The 18080-nt window shown below is 41.3% G+C and overlaps 1 protein-coding gene across 2 annotated transcripts; it reads right to left on the minus strand.

Moving 5' to 3' along the window:
- Window positions 1–1018: 1018 nt before the first annotated feature.
- On the minus strand, window positions 1019–17466 carry LOC110850617 (endothelial lipase). Of its 2 annotated transcripts, none has more exons than XM_035853356.1 (8): window positions 17173–17466; window positions 2473–2620; window positions 2242–2387; window positions 1935–2161; window positions 1768–1864; window positions 1559–1693; window positions 1383–1475; window positions 1019–1299 (listed from the first exon to the last, which is right to left on the minus strand). In XM_035853356.1, exons 1-8 carry the CDS (start codon window positions 17177–17179, stop codon window positions 1088–1090), a joined length of 1065 nt encoding a protein of 354 aa, XP_035709249.1. In that variant the 5' UTR covers window positions 17180–17466; the 3' UTR covers window positions 1019–1087. The 2 variants fall into 2 exon arrangements, with proteins under 2 accessions (XP_035709249.1, XP_021953752.1); XM_022098060.2 differs by lacking the exon at window positions 17173–17466 and adding an exon at window positions 2728–2886.
- Between the last annotated feature and the right edge of the window lie 614 nt (window positions 17467–18080).

Here is an 18080-nt window from a genome sequence, read left to right on the forward strand (position 1 = left end):
TAAAATAGGATTACGGAATAATTATGATGGATGAGATCAGCAATAGCGGAGTGGTTGTGGTGGTCTGGGTGGAGGGTGCCATGACGCCACAACGTTCATACATACGTGGCGTTGCACCACCATTGTCCCATTCGGCGTGGGGATAAGAGTGGCTGGCTGGCTGGTGGGTGGGTCTCTGTGTGTCGTGTGTGCAAAGAAAATGAAAAACTGCCTCGGTTCAGAAGATTTTGAAGCAATTAGTCACGTTATTAAATGTTCATGTCACAGCAATTATGCTCGTCGTACCCCTTTCAGATTATTATGCTCGTCATGGATGGCTTCCGGTCGCCGTGGCCTCATCACAAGAAGACACAAACAAACAATGCACTTTAGCAGCATCAATACAGTAGCAGAAATGCCATATACAATATGCCACCACATATCATATCCACCACTTGGCAAAGGAAATGAAAAAAGTGTATCCATTATTATTGAACACAACTAATTGGTGCACTTTTAATATGTGTGCGTCTAAGCTATGTAAAAGTACTCCACTTCTTTGACACATGTGTACCTCGTTTCCTTCTTTGCATTTGTGTATTGTCACCAACAAGCAAAATTTCAAAACGTTGCAAATTATTAAGCGACGGTTTGATTTTGTGTCATATTTAAAGTATGAACAGTACACTGCATCATGAGAGGCAGAAAAGGTTTTTTTTTATTACACGTTATATTTATTTTTAGTTGTTACGTGATTATGAGAGTTGAGTTAATAATATCGTTGAAAGTAAACTTTTGACTAAATTGCTTTTCACTTGAACATGTTTCCTTTGAACCGTTAACGACAGTGGGTTGTGCATAGGTACAAATGTATGTATGTAGTTGAATAAGATATTGCAGTAACGTTGTTTGAGATGATGGATAATGATGTAAGAACTATGGTTGAAAGTGATTGATATTGTTTTATGTTGCCAATTATTTTCTTTTTGGAATGCAATTATTTATTATAGGACAAAAGAAGGAAAACAAGTTGTAAGATTTTTATTTTATTGGGAACATATTTTCTGGAAATTAAATGAAAGTTGTGTGATCATTAGTTTTGCAGAATTCAATAATTTACTTCGTCATCGACGTCAAGGTAGTACATCCCCTTTGTTTTGGAGTCACAATACTCTCCAAATGCAGCTTTGTCCTCACAGTCGCATCCGTTCTTGAAGTGTTTGTAGTCGTCGCAGGAACAGGCATACATTTGTGGTTGAGCAGTAGAGATGGACTTGGCAAAATAGAACGGGGCTCGGTTGTGGCTACAGGATCCCATTTCTGCAATTTATGTATCAATGGAATTTAATACTATTTTGTCGATAGTTAAATGGAGAAAATTGGGTCATGCATATGTTGCGTACCTCCCATCGTCCTATTTTCTCCAGCCTTGACGAATTCATTGTAACAGTAGGGCTGAAATGGGCCACCACCATTGGGGTAGAAGTCAACATTTCCTGTGAATTTATTAATTATTAAATTTGTCGGTGGGAATACAGAACTGGTCCAAATGTTGATTGAATTAGTTTAATTCGCTTGCCTAACGTTGACAATGTCCCGAATTCTCCTTGGTTGGAGTGATACACATCAACAAACTTGGCACAGTCTTTTCGCAATTTTGGAGATGATATGGCCTTGATCTCAAAGTAAAAGTTGGGACCAGCAGGGTCGAGTCCTAAGAAATGGAAAAATGTTTAATAGAGAATTGTCTTACTTTTACTTTTCAATAGTTGAATCAGGATCACTTGCCTGTGATTCTTGGAATTTTTTCTCCCGACAAGTTGAATATGGTTGTTCCTGCATTTCCAGAGACGTGTGCTCCCAGAGAGAAACCGACAATGTGGACCTGCATTGTTCAAAATATAATATTAGCATTTTTTTAACAAGTTTTTGACCAATAATTGTAGTTTGCTTACTTTTTTGTAACTTTCTAGTCCTCCATTTTGTCGAAGAAAATGTACCATCTCGCCCACGCGTTGACCAACGACTTGGACATTTCGTACTGCGAAGGTGTACATGAGGAGAAAATTAGCATTTCCTGAAAGTTTGGGATCAGCCAATGGTGCCCAGTCCACGATCAACACATTGTAGCCTTCTGCATTCCTATCCCGTTCCAATCTTCTGCGATACTCGGATAAATAAGCTGTTTGTCGTAAAATAAAATACCGGATTAATTACTTCTTAAATGCATGCATTAAAAATACTGAGTAAATTTGGTCTTACCGTTTTTCACATTTTGAGGAAAAGTCCCAAACTGAGACATGGTGTATCCGTGAATCAAGATTTTCCATGTAGATCCAAACCTGTATCTCGCTTTTGCTAAAGACTCGACATTGTTGTACACGATTTCTTCAAAGTAATCTCGATTGCTGTGGATAAAATGACAAGATTAATTTTAATTATTCGCACAACTCACTGTCAATTTAAAGTCATAAATGAGTGTAGGGTAATTACTAAGGGTCGGGATACAGAAAAAAGCGGACTTGATTTGGATCCCCAGAAATCAAGTTCTCTGTCATATTTTGAGCCCGAGTTTGGAAGTAGCTCCACAATTTGGTGAAACAACGTCCCCGTCTTGCTGAATTTTCCTGGCCATCTTCTTCTAAGAATGTATTAAAAATAGGAATCAAATTAAATCAAGTTTATCAACGGGATTGTTTTTCATAAAAAAACTGTAATCAACTTGGACAAATTAGCACGTTGACGTACCCACGGGATGCAGAAATGCTTGGTTAACTAGTACAACGAAGAACAAAATATGCAACAATTTCCACATCTTCAATCTGTAATTCCGAAGGTGAACTGAAAGGGAAACTTGCTTCGGAAATCTTTTATATCGACCTACGTGACCTACATTGATCCCAAGAAATTTGAACGAGACAATGCCAAGGGTACATCCCTTGACCTTGACAATGCACTTTATTACCTCACTTTCACTCTTTTTAAACGCAAATCCACCTCCGCCTTGTTTTCCACCTTATTCCATTCACCCTCACCTTCTCAGACAATGTCACTTCAGGAAAGGGACTGTCATGCAGGGCTTGGAAATGATTTTTACCAAAACTTTGTCATTTTAAAGATAAGAATGCTTTAATGGTTTCTAGATCCAGAGAAGAGATTGTCCAAGTAAAGAATAGTACACATACAAGGAAAAGGTCGCAATATGCATTCGTCATTTAATGGATGTATGTTGTTCATCTTGAGTACCGTACATACATAAACAGTAGTTTCCTTAAACAACCTCAGTTTTTAACGCAACGTTCCCTGTTTCATATTGTTATTATTACTAAATTTAAGTAAAATAATCCCGAGAACATATTTTGTTCCATCATTTGCTGAGTGGTAAACGTCTTTATATCATAATTTGATATTACAGTAAATGGAAAAGTGTACCTAGACCAACGGATAACGCTCAATTTTGCTGAATCGAGGGAAATAAGTTTCCCATCTTGAAGAGAGAAAGCTCTGAGTGTCCTTCGCTCTGTGATCGAGTCAGCTCCTAAGAAAACTTTTTAGATCTAAACTCAAATATCACAATCTGTCCGTATTTTATTTCTTGAATGTGTCAAATCATTGGAATCATGACTGGAAAAATGGTGATCGTTAAAAATAATGAAAGTACTTGTCTGTCAGAATATATGTATATATCCAGAGTACGACATCCCTTCTGCATATGTTCGTATTAGTATTCGTATCATTCATATCAAACCTACCTACCTGGAAATCAACAAAAATGCAGGAAGCGTGCAACCACGTGGAGAAGAAAACAAGTTTATTCATTGTCAGCATCCTTTGAGTTGGCTGGATCAGTTTCGGATATGGATCTCTTAATCCTCATCCAGCGCAGTAATCAATGAATAGAATGGACACTAATTTTTCTCCAGGTGACATTTTTTATCACTCCGCCACACATTTATCATGCCATAGTCTCGTCTCATTCGGATGGAAGGATGGTCAACCCGCATTTTTACTCCCACCCGGTGTGCATAATGCGAAACCTTCTTTCTCCGTATGCATAATGCCAGAGACCGGTTGGACAACTGTCCAGATAATTCTTTTGTGAGTCAATCACATTATGTAAATTAGCCAGCTGCTTAACTTCCTCATTTTCTTTTTGGAGTTTCGTGTCTATTTGTGTGTGGCAAATTCAATAAACTATGATAATTGTGAACCCTCGTTTCTGTGTAGATATGTTTGCCACACGAGGAATGGAGATTGGTGGTGGTAGCGTCGGTTGGATCACTGCTTGGCGCATTTCTGTAGAGATATGACACCCGAGGAGTGGGAGATGATGATGCTTTACTTGCCGAGAGGAGTAAGTGTGTGTGTGGGGATGAAAAGGCGGTGTATCCATTTTATTAAAAATAAGCACTGTATGAAATCAATCATACGAATTCAATTCAAATCCTTCGTTTTAGGAGTGCACAAAAGAAAAACTGCTCCTTTGTCTGGATTCCTTACTGTGCATGCATTGGTGGTGGTGGTGGTGGTGGAGGAGATAGATAGTGGTGCTGGAGGATAGATGATGTATGAGTTCGAATGGCTTTCTTCTGGTGCTCGAGAAAAATTCACAAAGTTCGTGACATGAAGAAGAGTAGCCTTCTTCTTCTCCCAAGGATGGGTGGGTATATTGCGTAAGGCTATTTGACAAGAGGGGCACGAACGCGACAGCTCTCAGTGTTGGTGGGGGGAATGTCGTAGGAAACGGAAAGAACAAAATGCATGAATTGGTCCAAGAGGAGCGGATATGAATATGGATGGCTGTTGGCTGAGCTGAAGGGAGAAGGGAAGTGTAATTGAAGATTTGTGATGTGATGTATGGGGCTAATGTGTGATATTGACATGTCGCCGTTTCTTTCTTAAGAAGCCCAAATCCCATCTCACTAAAAGCTTTCCAGGGAGCGAGACGAAGGTGGCCATTTGGAAATTTAATATCGCCGTCTCCTTTTGAGACTCTGGACTTTTGATAAGTCACCCGTGTGCAAATAAATACAGATGCTTCTTCCTCTGCAGTCAGTCAGGTGCACACTTCGCTAATTGGAATTTGACACGGCTTGCTTCTTTGTATCAGGTTCACGAGGAGGATGATGATGATGCCTTCCCTTTAACACCACCACCACCACTTCTCGTCTTCCTTTGTCCCCATTTTTCCACACAGATTCGTCCAACTACGGCAAGTATCAATGGTGACATCCGTACGTGTAGTAGAATGGGGGCTCCTTTTGGGGAAGAGATGTGAGGACGTGAGGACCACACTTTTGGTGGCAAGACCGATAATGTGGCATTAGGGGGAAAGGTGGGAATTTAATGAGTTATTTGTCCAGTGGAGGAAAGCAACGAGGTGGTGGATGGATGGATATGTGTCTGTTTATTCCTCTCAAGGGACGATGCGAAGTAAAATTGAGAATTCGCAAGTTGACACATTCCCAGAAAAAAAACGTCACAAAAATCCCTATTTATGGACACTGTCGCTCTCTTTCCTTTATTGCCCATTTTATGTTCCCTAACACAACCACCTATTCCCATTGCAACAAATTTCTTCTTTTCCACTCATCTCATCTCTCTTCCCCGTCTACTCAAAATCTTTAACAACAACTTCAATCCAATAGGAACACTATGCATGAGCACATGTGTACATACATACGTATGCATGCACATCTCGGCGTCTCGTGATGCCAGGGATTTTTTAATTTGTGCTCTGGGTGAGTGACTGAGTGACAACATGAGAGAGAAAGAGAGGAGGAGGCTGAAGAAGAAGGAATTGTCAGCTAAGCATGCACTACATAATTTGGAAATTGAAATTTGGCTTGTCATACATGGCTGTGCGGTGAAAAATGATGTTGAAAAATGGAGACTTGTGTTGTTATTGTTATTAATCTCGGTCGAGAGTCTGCTTTTGAAACAGAAATCACCCTTCGCAAAAGGTGAGTGGTAGTGACAGTGACAGGTGGAATGGATACTGGTGAGACTCCGACGAATAATGTACATTGCTCTCTAACAGCAGCAGCATCAGCAAAAGTAGTATGTATGCCGTTGAATGGAGCAAGCAAAACCTCTCTCGAAATCTGGAAGCGTCTCGTCAAATATGGCGTCATTTCTTGGGTCATCTAAATACGCCTACATGTGTACGTACGTACGTCGTACGTGTGTGCATGCACGGGGATCAACAAAATGCACCGAATTGAGACGAGGCGAAAATAAATTAGCTTTCGGTTATGGTGAGCATTCCAAGCAGCATTATTTTTTTAATTTGCCTCAAACAAAAACCATATTCCAATAAAATCTCTCATCTTTTAGTTCTCCACTTGAAAAAAAATCTCAAGTGCGTACACATATGTGTACGAGAAGCATAACTCTAAATTCCAAATTTTGTTTCTCTTCCCTGAGTGGCTCTTTAAAGCAGGGATGAGCTGCTTTCTTCCGAAATCTAGAAAAACTACAAGATCGACAAGACGAAAGAGCATGAGGCTGATTTGTGGTTGGTTGGTTGGTAGGTTGGCTTTGGTGAATTTTCAAGTTTTCCTTCTGGTGAATTTTCCACGTTGGACGATATGCTTGCTTGTGTATGGAGGTTGAGGTCGGAAGATGAGGATATGATGATGGATGGGGAATGGTGCTTCGAAATTTGGATTTACACGATATTCGATGAATAGATATGAGAGTGATTGGATGGGGAGAAGGAGAAGAAGGGCGACCACTGCTACGCGATATGCATGTACGTCTTTTCTTATTCTTATGCGATGGTCATGAATTTCAAGTGTATCACAACAACATTTCCCTTTTTATGTATTTGTGATCCAACCATTTAAATATGCAGAGTTGTCCATTTTATTTGAATGCTCGAGCTGGTTGAGCAGTGCGGAGAAAGCAGAGTCAGAAACGTGTGTGTATGTATCGGTATTGTTTGGAGATTGGTGATGTGGTGCTCAAACGTGTGTGTGTGTTTGTGAGAGGAGGGATGTAATATTTCTGAGTGGTTTAAAGGAGAAGGTGGAAGGAGAAGTTTCCAATTTGGTTGGTTTTGTGGTGGTGGTGGTGGGAAAAGATATGTGGAAATTGATGTGCAAAGAGTGGAGAGAGAAATAAGGTTTATAGGGAAAATATTATTAGGAATATTATTCACTTCCGCTCCCGTGACTTTCTCTCTCCGCCATGGTGGACCACCCCGAAGTCATAGTCGCAAGAAAGAGTCGACGACGACGACGACGAGGCGGCGGATGCCCATCATATTTCCCTGGTCGAGAAAGCATATGAAAATATGAAAATCCACTCCACTCACTCCAACCAGCCAACCCATCCATCCATAATATTATTACGCAGCCTATGCATCTATTATCCACATGTCGACTCCACTACTCTGCCCAGATTTCTCTGGAATAAAAACACAATCCGACTCCTTATTTTCCACCAACTCCCGTCATCCAATCCAATGTTGTTATTGGGTATCGATACTCTCTCGCTTTGGTCGTGCAGACTCTGATTCCTCCAACGCCGACTACTTTCTCTGGTCGTAAATAGGTAGGCATGGGTATGATATGTGTCGGCATTTTATGCTTGTGTTTGTGTGTGGGTTTTTTCATAGGGAGCAGCGCAGCCGAGGAGTGTCTTAAATATTGGGAACAATAAATCAGAGGAGATGAGACGGGCCGGGAGGTCAAAGAGTTATTTTCGAAATAAAAATGGCGACTGGGGCCGAGACGGTGAAAAATGTTGGAAGGAGTTTATCTGTTTCCTCCAGCCTTACAACTTCCTTCCGTTCTTCGGATTTTTGGCTACTCGGGTTGCCAGGAGATATGAATACATATGGCTTATCTCTCGCTTCGCTGGACTCCCATTATTTCCATGTCTCGCCCGATTTCCTTCTTCTTCCTCCCCGTCTGTCCGTCCAGCCTGCCTCCGCCACCACCCAAGCTTCTCCTCCCCCAACCACCACCCATCATCCCAATTACCTTCATTCCGCGGATGGCAGGCACACATCCAACCTCGAATCATCCTTAATGCCACGTCACCGCTCCCCCAAATCAAACCAACTACGAGACGAAGTATATGCAGTAAGTAGTTCTTCTTCTTCGCGTCGAATGTGCATGTGTACGCGAGCCATAGTTAACAAGGAGATTCACAATGTCACAAGTCGCATTCCTTGAGCCTCGTCTCCAGCGAAGGCTCCCATGTGACATTTCCGCTGCTCCCTTCATGCCTTCCTGCTTTCTCCGTACAACAGCGGACACTCACTTCACTCGTCCTCATGAATGAATGACAGACGGACCGCCGACGACTTGTTTCGTAAATAGGAGAGCAGGTTGCTTATACATATTTCTTCTGGCTGCCTTGTCTGCGTGCCGGCATTATCCGGGCATTTTCTGGTGGATTTCCTCATGTAAAAGTCTAGGATTATGGGAGAGAGAGAGAGACGGGTGGGGAAGAGGATTGGAATTTCGGAGCCATTGCACGTATCCCATTTGGCAGATATATTGGGAAGGATGACCATTTAGCTCCCCCAAGCTTTTTTTTATGGTTGGACTATAAAATGTCTGTGTGGAATGGACGGACGGATGGATGAAGGGGATTAGGATTAACGATGCAACGAGGCGGACGAATGACCATTCCTGAGCAATAACAGTGTTACTGATACGACCAGCAGTACGAACCATTCCATTACCCTGCCCTGGCTGGCATCTCCAAAAAACCCACTCATCCACTTCCACTTGAAGGGCATGAAATTTCAAAAAATGCTGGTGAACAACCACCTACTTTTTCCTCCTTCTCCTCCTCCTCCTCGTATGCTCTTGCTCTGTTTATTTCTTTATTTTCTGTAGGAAGGAATGGACCTCAGCTAGGGCAATTAGTGGGAGAAAGTGGTCGTTAAGAGTGGGTTGGTTGGTTGGCTGGTCGGGGGATTGAGAGTCAAGAGGGAGAAAAGTCTTTGTTGCTCTTCTTTCCGTACCAGAAAAAGAGAGTCAGTAAATAATCACAAAATCGATAGTTGAGAAAGAAAGAAAGGAAAAGAAGGAAGGAAAAGAAAGGAGAGGAAAAAAGTTGGCTGGCCACTACTTGTACTTTCCCAGAGCTGATTCTACTTTTGCTGCTGGTTGGACTTTCTTTTATCCTTCTGTTACTGCTGCCTCAACCACGACTCTCATTGACTCCACATTGCTGCTCTGGTGGAGGAGATGTCCAATCCACTTGTTCAATCCATCCAATTTCTACGCCGAATTAAGTTGTTATCTCTGGAGAGCGAGATGCGAGTGAGAGAGAGTCACTTGGTACAGAGCTTGTCCACACCACGAGAGCCAACCAGCAGTCAGAGAGAAGAATGGACAGGGTTTAAAGTTTAAAAAGCGAGGCGATTTGGATGGAAATGGGAGCGAAGGAAATGATGTTGATGTGGTCCCAGTGGCATTGGGGACCAAGAAAGGGTCATTCGGAGGCAATAAGGAAAGTGGTGGTGGTGGTGGTCTGACTCATCTCCGCCAACTCAGCAGAACAGGCCATTGGACTGACACAAAGAGACTCATAAATTTCGCACAAGAATAATAAAATAGCCAGTTACCCTTTCGGGCCATTTTTGTTTGGTTGTGGCATGTTCGACGGTTCTATAGCCAACCAACCCGACCAGCCACCAACGCTTCCCCTCCGACCAATGCCTAATATACATTTCCCCCACAACAACCTTTCGTTTCCTTCGTCTTCCGTGTTAACTAGGCGTCTGGCTGAATTCTTGTGACGAGCAGCATAGCCTCAAGTGTGCATCAGCAGGCACTTCCACCAGGCAGAGAACTTTCCACTATTTGAAATGATGGTGGTTTGATGACAACAAGGCTGCATCTTCTACTTCCTCAACTCCCACTGCTGTTGCTGGAGATGAAAAATTCAAAGGAAAACAAGGACCCAATTAGTTGCAGGATGGATGAAGGAAATGGTTCAAGAGCATTTTTGAGTCAGACTCTTGGTTGGCTTGTAAATTAGTTCTCAGATGATTGACCTCACTACTCCCTTTATTTGCTGAGTCGTCGTTAGCTCAGCCTTCTTGCCCACTACGACACACGGCTTCTTCTCGTACACACGGCTACATGCTACACACAACTACTCGTACCACTCCTACCCGATGATGAGGATGGAGAAAGGGGAGAAAGAAGTCTTTGTGAAATCGCTCAAGCGTCCCAAGAAGTCTCCTTCAAATTTTTTAGTTGGACCGGAGACAGTTGGCTGCCAGAGTTGGAGGTAACGAATTTTTAATTAGAATTTAATCAACCCTGCCCATCCATCCATCCAATCCAATCCACCTGCCAGTGTCCAAAATCCGGAACAATCTGGAAAATGCTGAATGGAAAACTACAAATAAAAATAGACGCATTTCTTGAATTACATGTTTACTTTACGTATTTTGAATTTGCAATCAACGAGACTAGTTTAGAATCTATCATTACAAACCGTGCCTTCAATCCTCAGTGCATAAGTAAATAAGTCCATAGTAAATATAATTCTATGGCATTGTGAATTTTACAGAATCGACAACTATGTGCTCATCAATCCTAATGAATCGTCTACTGTTTGTAAAGTTCCTCCAAATTAATCACAGGTAAATGAGGTCCTTCATCCATCCTCTCCAAAAATTAAACTACTTCCTGCTTGCACCAATCCTTCTCCCCCTCTCTTCACCCTAATGGAGAATCAATTAAGCATGATTGGTCACCGTGTGAGATGTAAGAAATGAACGTTCTCTGTAATTATCTCCTCCTCCTCCAGCCAAGAAACAAATAAAATCCTTTTCGTCGCCCCAAGTCAGTCTTCGCATCCAAGAATAAGTATCGACCTCTGCAAAGAATACGAAGAAATGGGGAACTATACCGTCTTCACATAAATAAACATTTCGTACTGCTTCTGCTGTTTCGCTTTCCCTTTTCAGCCTGCCTATGAATGAGAATAAGAGAGTGGGCAAGATGAAAAGTCAATCACTTTGATTTATTACCTTCCATCATGGGGCAAACAAAAAGTGGGGATGACCAATTAAAAATTACCACATAATCATTCCCCCAGATACAACAGCCCAGCGTCTCATACCCAGTTGAACCCTTCTTCTTCCGTCCTTTAATATTTCTTCATGCGTACGACCAGCCGGTCAATGTGAAGTTAAGTTAAGCATTATTATTTAACCTAGGAAAGTAATACGGATGGATTTGGAAGTATAAAATATGAACCTGAAATAATAATTAGGCCCATTTTGGCCTGCACTCACTCACCAGTTGAAATAGATTATTTGATTGATTCACTTTTTTGGTATGGGTATTGGAACTCCAGGAGCGACACTGTGGGGGCTGAACAATTTTTGCACTCTGCTAATGACCCCACGCTGACATTTAATTCATTCAGTTTCATATTCCTCTCAGTTTCCTGCGGTGGTGTTCAGTATAATTTATACATCTCTATCAATCAATAAGTACGTGTTTATGATTTAAATTGTGAATGAATATGATTTTCGAGACAGCGTGATGTGAGGTCATGTCGCATAATTGACACCGTTTTTTTCTTAGGGTTTGAACATAATGTAAATTTTATATAGTGGTATTTTTTGTCTAATTTTTTAGCATTGGTTCAACAAATATATAAATTCACGAGTACATATATGCTACGCATACAAGTTGAGCAAATACACCAAAGCTCCTGGATACATACGTAAATACGAAGGATGCGTGTATGCACAGAAGAGATCGGAATAAGACCAAAGATTTTCCTGTGAAAGGGATGCAAATAAAAAGGCAATAAAATATTGTCCAATTTGCAGGAACATACGACATGCAGATAAACAACTTCACCGAGTGACACGGTAAAACTCTGGCAAAGGAAAAGGACGCAGTTATTGCTTTCTTCGTCCTGGTCTTTTTTTCATCCACGGACTGAAGTGCACAAAACCAACAAACAGCATCTTGTGCTGGTTGGCGTATTCATATTTTTATTTATTTATTACGTTGGACATCTTTTTGGGAGGCATAAAAAGTGGATCAGTTTGTATTAATTTTTTGTTGAGCATCATCTTGAGAAGGGTAACAGAAGCGGACAGGGTTGTGGAGGATAGAGTGGCTCGTACCTTATTGAAATTGGTGGTGGTGGCGGATTATTAGATGAATAGACTGGAGATTGGATTCTCGATGGGTCGGAGGATTATCTTCCCTTCCCAATTTCTTCTTCTTCTTCGTCTGCTCTCCTCTAAAGAAAACTTGACAAAAGTTCCATCCCATTTCTTATTATTTGGCATTAATGAAATATGAAAAGGCATTTTTGCCCCGCTGTTCCGACTTATTCCAATTGTGCCTGTCCTCGAATTTTTTTATTTGATTTGGTTTGATTGGAGAAATGAGATTGAACCGAGTTGAGTGACAATGAAACCCGGGATGGTGACAAGAAAGGACAACACAAGGGACTCTCCAGGAGGACACTCCTTGACTATGATTATCACTCATAATTCCAATCCTTTTATTCACCAGCAGCCCTTGGTTGTTATTCACTCTCAGCAGTTTTGTCTCTCTTTTCTCTCTCGATGTGTCGTTCTGACTCTGCTCCTGGATGCATAATAAATATTAGTCCGGGTCTGAAAAGGGTTAACGAGCTTTACTTTCCCAGGACCTTAATTGGCTTTAATCAAGACTAGTTGGATTGAGTTAGGCAACCACACCTGCCCTGGTAGCACGACTACCTGTGAGAGAGAGAGTGATTGACATACCTTTACTCTGTATTCTATTCATCATGATGTGGCTGGACATGAGAGAAATGGGCGGATCGGGACGACGACAACTTGTGATTATTATGTGCTAATGTGGATTATGTGCAATGTGTCGTGTCGGGTTGTTCGGTGGTTTGGTTGGGATGGGAAATGCATATGCGACGACGACGGATTTCCATAGTTGTTCGGGCCACTACTGTTTCGACATGACATCCAATCCACTCTGAATTATTTATCGATTTCCTCCATATTTACTCCTGCCACCTCCTCCGCCATCCATCCATCACTTCAGCCACGTATTCCCATTAATGTGATCTCTTTGTTTCATTCCTCCTCGGACACGTATGAATGTACGCATGGATATGCACACTCATGTCGAGGGGGACTCAGGACGACTAGTACTCTGGCATGCACTAAAAGCCAATTGTCGCAGATGACCCCGCTATACTGGCCAAAACCTAGTGAGACGCAATGTTATATCCACTTTCGCCATATATTTACAAGTACATGTTGGGGAACTATATACATACATAAGCCACATATTCATTTATGCATGGTTCTCATATATGTACATACCTACTGCACACAGGGAGACTCTCTATTCAACCGAAATTTTAAGTCCCGTGTGCATCCTACATAATAAATAGGTTCATTACTGGTCGCCTGCAAGAGATAAGCAGTATAAACCAACCAGTAGTCACAGTGTCCAGAAGGGATTGTGTCAATTTCTACAAAACTACAACCGTCACTCTCTGCCTCGTTCGCTAGCTTTCTATCTGGCTCACTGCGTACGGGAGGCTCGTCCAAAATTTAATATCAGTTTAATTAAATGAACTTCTGGAAAGTGCTTAGCATGCGAAATAAATTAAACAATCTCAGGTTATGTGTCCATGCATATTTGTATGTAAATACACCTCGACCTGGCCGGAAGATGAGGGTTTGACACCTATGAGAATTTCTCAAAAAGTTTCATCCATAACGAAAACCATAATTTAAGAGTGTGCCGTAGTGGAAGGAAGTTGTGGTGGTGGAGATAGCGCGTAGAGTGCAGGTTGGAGGATGGATGGATCAGATAGAGGCAGTTAAGTATCCTCCATATAATCAGCTACTACTCCACAATTTAGAAAATGACACTATTTTAATCAATGGTGGCCCTTTGTAGTGGTCTTGAGTACGCATCTTGAATTTAAAATTCAGCTGCTGCTGCTGCTGCTACACAGCTATAACGCTCCGAGGTTTGCTACACGGGACAGGAGAGCATCATAGCACCCGTTACATGCACCCTTGGCAGGACAGGGAGCAGAGAATGTAAATGCAAATGAGGTCCATTGAATGGGAGCATACGGAGTGGTGCATATGATTACAAAGAGTAAATCCAACTGATTATGATTATTTAGGGGAATGGACATTATCTATGCAAATGAGGGGAATTTATGCACACATGCAATGGCTCCAGATGCATCTCTCTCCTTTCAAATTTTAAAAATCTCATCTCACTCACACCCCGTCCGCACATATGTACGTACCAAGGACCAACTCACTAAAAAGTCTCCCTCAAAAATTCCCAAACTCGTTCTCTCGGAATTCACCGTTTTTCCACACCACTGAAAATAATCGTGCATGAATCTCAGCCACCACATCACCAGCAGCAGCAGCAGAAAGAGTCACTGGAAGAATTTATATTGGCGAAAGAAATTCAGCAGCAGCAGCAGCTTTCACTCACGGATGTGCATTTCGTGAGCACGATACGAATCGGCGTCTTCGTCGTCGTCGTCGTCGTCGTGATGGTCAGGTGTCCAATGAAAGGAATTTTCTCTCTCTCGCTCTTTCACTACGTACCTAAATACCTTCTGGTGGTGGAGAATCCCATTTTGGAGATAATGGGAAATGAAAATTTGGATTTGAAACGGAGTGAGCATTGTGCGGAGGAGGGAGGGAGGGAGATAAGACGGAGGAGAGGGAAGGGGAGCATTGTCCAGGGGAGACGTTGAGTGACGGGCTTGAAGGGAGGAAGGAAACGGCCAACGTCTTCGGACATCATTCCATCACTATCTCATTACATCTCACATGTCGACGTCCCCGGCGTCAGCACAAGGAAAGCTGTCCCGTATTTCTAGCAGAGCATCCGCCTTGCTCACCCTACGCCAAATACCAACTTTTCAATTTATACGTGTGGACATCATAGTGCATGCGAGAACCATGGACGTCGACATTGGGAGAGTTGAGCAGAGAAAACCCGAAGTTCGGTTGGTTGGTAGTCAATTTGAAAAAAATTCGGATGAAATGGAGGCATCATGAGATCACATTACACCCTTTTCGTCCATTTCAAATGAATACAACATCCACTGTTCGGTGCTTGTATGGGATACTACCATCCATCTATATGCAATCATGCCCCGTTAGTATTCGAATGGGAAGTGCTTCCTTTTGTTTGCTTTTACCCGAAACATGATTCCCAGAACATGAACGGAGTGCTTGTATTATTGTGTTTCAAATTCGTAAATATAATAAAATTTATAAAATGACTTTATACCTTCTTCGTTTTGTTCCGTATTGCTTCAAAGTAAAGAATGAATAACTCTAGTTTTTGCAGTGTTATCTGTGTCACCACGATGAATATTATTTAATAAAAAATTATACGAAATTATAAATTAAGTCGAAAAAATTAATGCCAGTCAAAATAACAATTTTGTAGAATATATACAAATTTTAAAATTGTTGAAAGGTTTATACTTATCCAGATATTTACATAGTGCATCTAGTAATTAATTTAAAATCAACAATGTCCAACAATTTTTTGTGTGCCGCAGCATGCAAAAATAGTTCCTTAAGAGACTATTTTTTAATAATAAGAATTTTATAAATAGTTATTTTTTTCCTTTTAGCCTTGCATGAAATAAAATATGATTCCACATTAATGAAAACTATATGACAATGCCAAACTTTTTGAGTCTATGGCTCTATTTCTTTTCAAAATGTTTGATGTAAAGAACTCAAATTTGTATGACAGTATTCTTCCATAGTTTCGAGTAACCTGTACATTTTGCAAAAAAAGGAATCCAATCTTAACTAATACTATTTACCGACATTTCTACCCTCATGATCCATTGTCGTATATATTGAACAGAGGTTTGTTTATCTGACCAAATCAATCGATATTGTACAGACAGTCAATAAGGGGGTTAGATTTTTTATGGACGACTGGCTGAGACGACTCTCACCGAATTGCATACCTCTTTACAAACATATTTATTTGTGTCACTCTCCCAATGACCACTCCAAACCCTATCTTTCCTCATCGACCACTTCAACGCCCAACTAATTGACTGATGTCGATCTTCCAGTATCAGCTCTTGATTATCCGCCAAGTGCAACTCACACTTGTAATGTTTTGTTGCGTCTCTTTTTTACTCGTAAATTTTTGAGTTATTTTTTTTTGTTTTTGGAACATCTTCTGAATCCGCATGAAAATTGAATGTACTTGCATGCAGAATCATTAATCGAGTTGATGATAGGTGTGGAAAGGCATTGGGACATGTATCGAGAGCAGCTGGCATGTTGCGGGAGGGAAACAGTGGGAAAAGGAGGAAAAGTAACCCGGGTGGGAGTGTCTATTGCAGAGGCCGAGCCAAACAAAACTCCCTGTCACTTACTGACCACATCAAAAACTCGTTTACCTCAAAACGCCATTTTTGCTCCCTTCCACTACCACTTCCTATTAGTACAAAACCAACCTTTCTAATTGCTCTGTTATCATTTCATGGCAGGAAAGTGTGTGACATGTTTGTCGTTTCTCTGCAAATTGATGCTTAATTGTAGAAATTATTACAATGTGTTAAAGATGAAATTTAATCAATCCAGACAAATTTGCTTGAAATGCTTAGAATGATTCGGGTGCAAAATGCAAGGTCCAAAAATTTTTTGGACGTACGTAAATAGTGTACTACAACTTATAGGTTATATCGCTTTCAGTACGCATCCTGCTGTTTCTTTGACCGATTGATGAACTTGTTCCAGGGGTGGAGTGGACATAAGTGTGCCCTCCACTCACTCAGCAATGACCAATTTATCTTGTCCAACCGGTTTCCTATATTTTTCTTGACAACCCAATCAGTCCTGTTGCTCTTTTCACCTCTTCTCAACCCGACCCCACTTTTACTGTCAGCCTCGTGCCAAGAAAAATCTATTTAAAAAATTAGACTGTATAATCAGTCACACCCTGACCAACGGTCAAATGGTATTTTTCCAAGAGAAAGTCAACCCTCTGTGACCACCAGCACGCCATGTGTATAAATCTACCCATCCATTATTCAAGGGTTGTGACCATGGGCGTCAGTCAGAATTAGATTGCCTTGCCATTTTCCTCCACCACTGTTTTCTCTGCTTGAATAATTTATGTATGTATGCAGTGCAGGTACGTATGTAGATCTGCTTACCTGGCATGTCGTAGTAGTTGCATAAGAGCCTTTAAATGTCAACTTTCGAGTGCACTTTGCCATTCTGACACACTTTCAATCAAAAAATATCACAGACACACAAATATCTTTACGGGTGATTTGCATCCTCGTCGGTTATGCAACCAACAAGGCAGCGTGAACTTTGTATATTTTTTGCCAACTTCACAGCACAGCGTGAGTCCAACTAAGGAAAGGGTTGGCTGGCTGTGTCGATATAATGGCCAGAGGTCCATGACAAAATCAGACGTAGGAACGGCACCATGTAAATTTATGTTAATGACGTCCAACAAAAAATTTCCATATCCGGCCGAGATTAAAATGCACTTATCAGTTTGGGGAGCGAGAGCGCGGTGAGTGAGTTAGTTGAAGTGTGACCTTAGAGACATTGCAGGGCCGACTGAACCCTTTCGATGGATAGGCACATTCGATCAGGCGAATTTATTTTGCGTTTTTTGTACTTTAAAATTAAACCCTTTGAGGATGATTCGATGGATCATATCCAATTTTTTTGTGACTGCATCATTTCGTTTCATTAGAATTTGTTGGGTGTTATGGGATCTGGTGGCTGGAATGCTTACGTGGAAAGGGTCGGTTGCTACATTTTTTTACTCCTTATAAAAGATGACCCTTGGTTGACACAGCAGGAGCAGACACCCAAATCCTCATCACCAAGGAGCCCTTGGTTCGTGAGAAAAGATTCTTCTACCTGAATTAATCAAATCCTTTCAGGTAACCCTTCCATTCAGCGAGATGTTCATTTGGCCCAATCGATACCTCATCTATTTCCCAATAATATATCTCCCCATTTTTATCTCTCTCTCTCTTCCCTAAGCGGATCACCCAGATCTCTACAAAAGCAGCAAAGCAAAGGAACTCTCTGCTAATGT

Source organism: Folsomia candida, unplaced genomic scaffold (assembly GCF_002217175.1).
Source record: "Folsomia candida strain VU population unplaced genomic scaffold, ASM221717v1 Fcan01_Sc006, whole genome shotgun sequence".
In the NCBI taxonomy this organism is placed as follows: domain Eukaryota; kingdom Metazoa; phylum Arthropoda; class Collembola; order Entomobryomorpha; family Isotomidae; genus Folsomia; species Folsomia candida.

What these genes read in the sequence shown, in the direction of transcription:
- LOC110850617 (XM_022098060.2), bottom strand. Translation starts at nt 2,794, where the DNA reads ATGTGGAAATTGTTGCATATTTTGTTCTTCGTTGTACTAGTTAACCAA. An exon ending in AGCATTTCTGCATCCCGTGG is followed by an intron (nt 2,621 to 2,727) that starts GTACGTCAACGT and finishes ATACATTCTTAG; the next exon opens with AAGAAGATGGCCAGGAAAAT. An exon ending in TTTCTGTATCCCGACCCTTA is followed by an intron (nt 2,388 to 2,472) that starts GTAATTACCCTA and finishes TTTTATCCACAG; the next exon opens with CAATCGAGATTACTTTGAAG.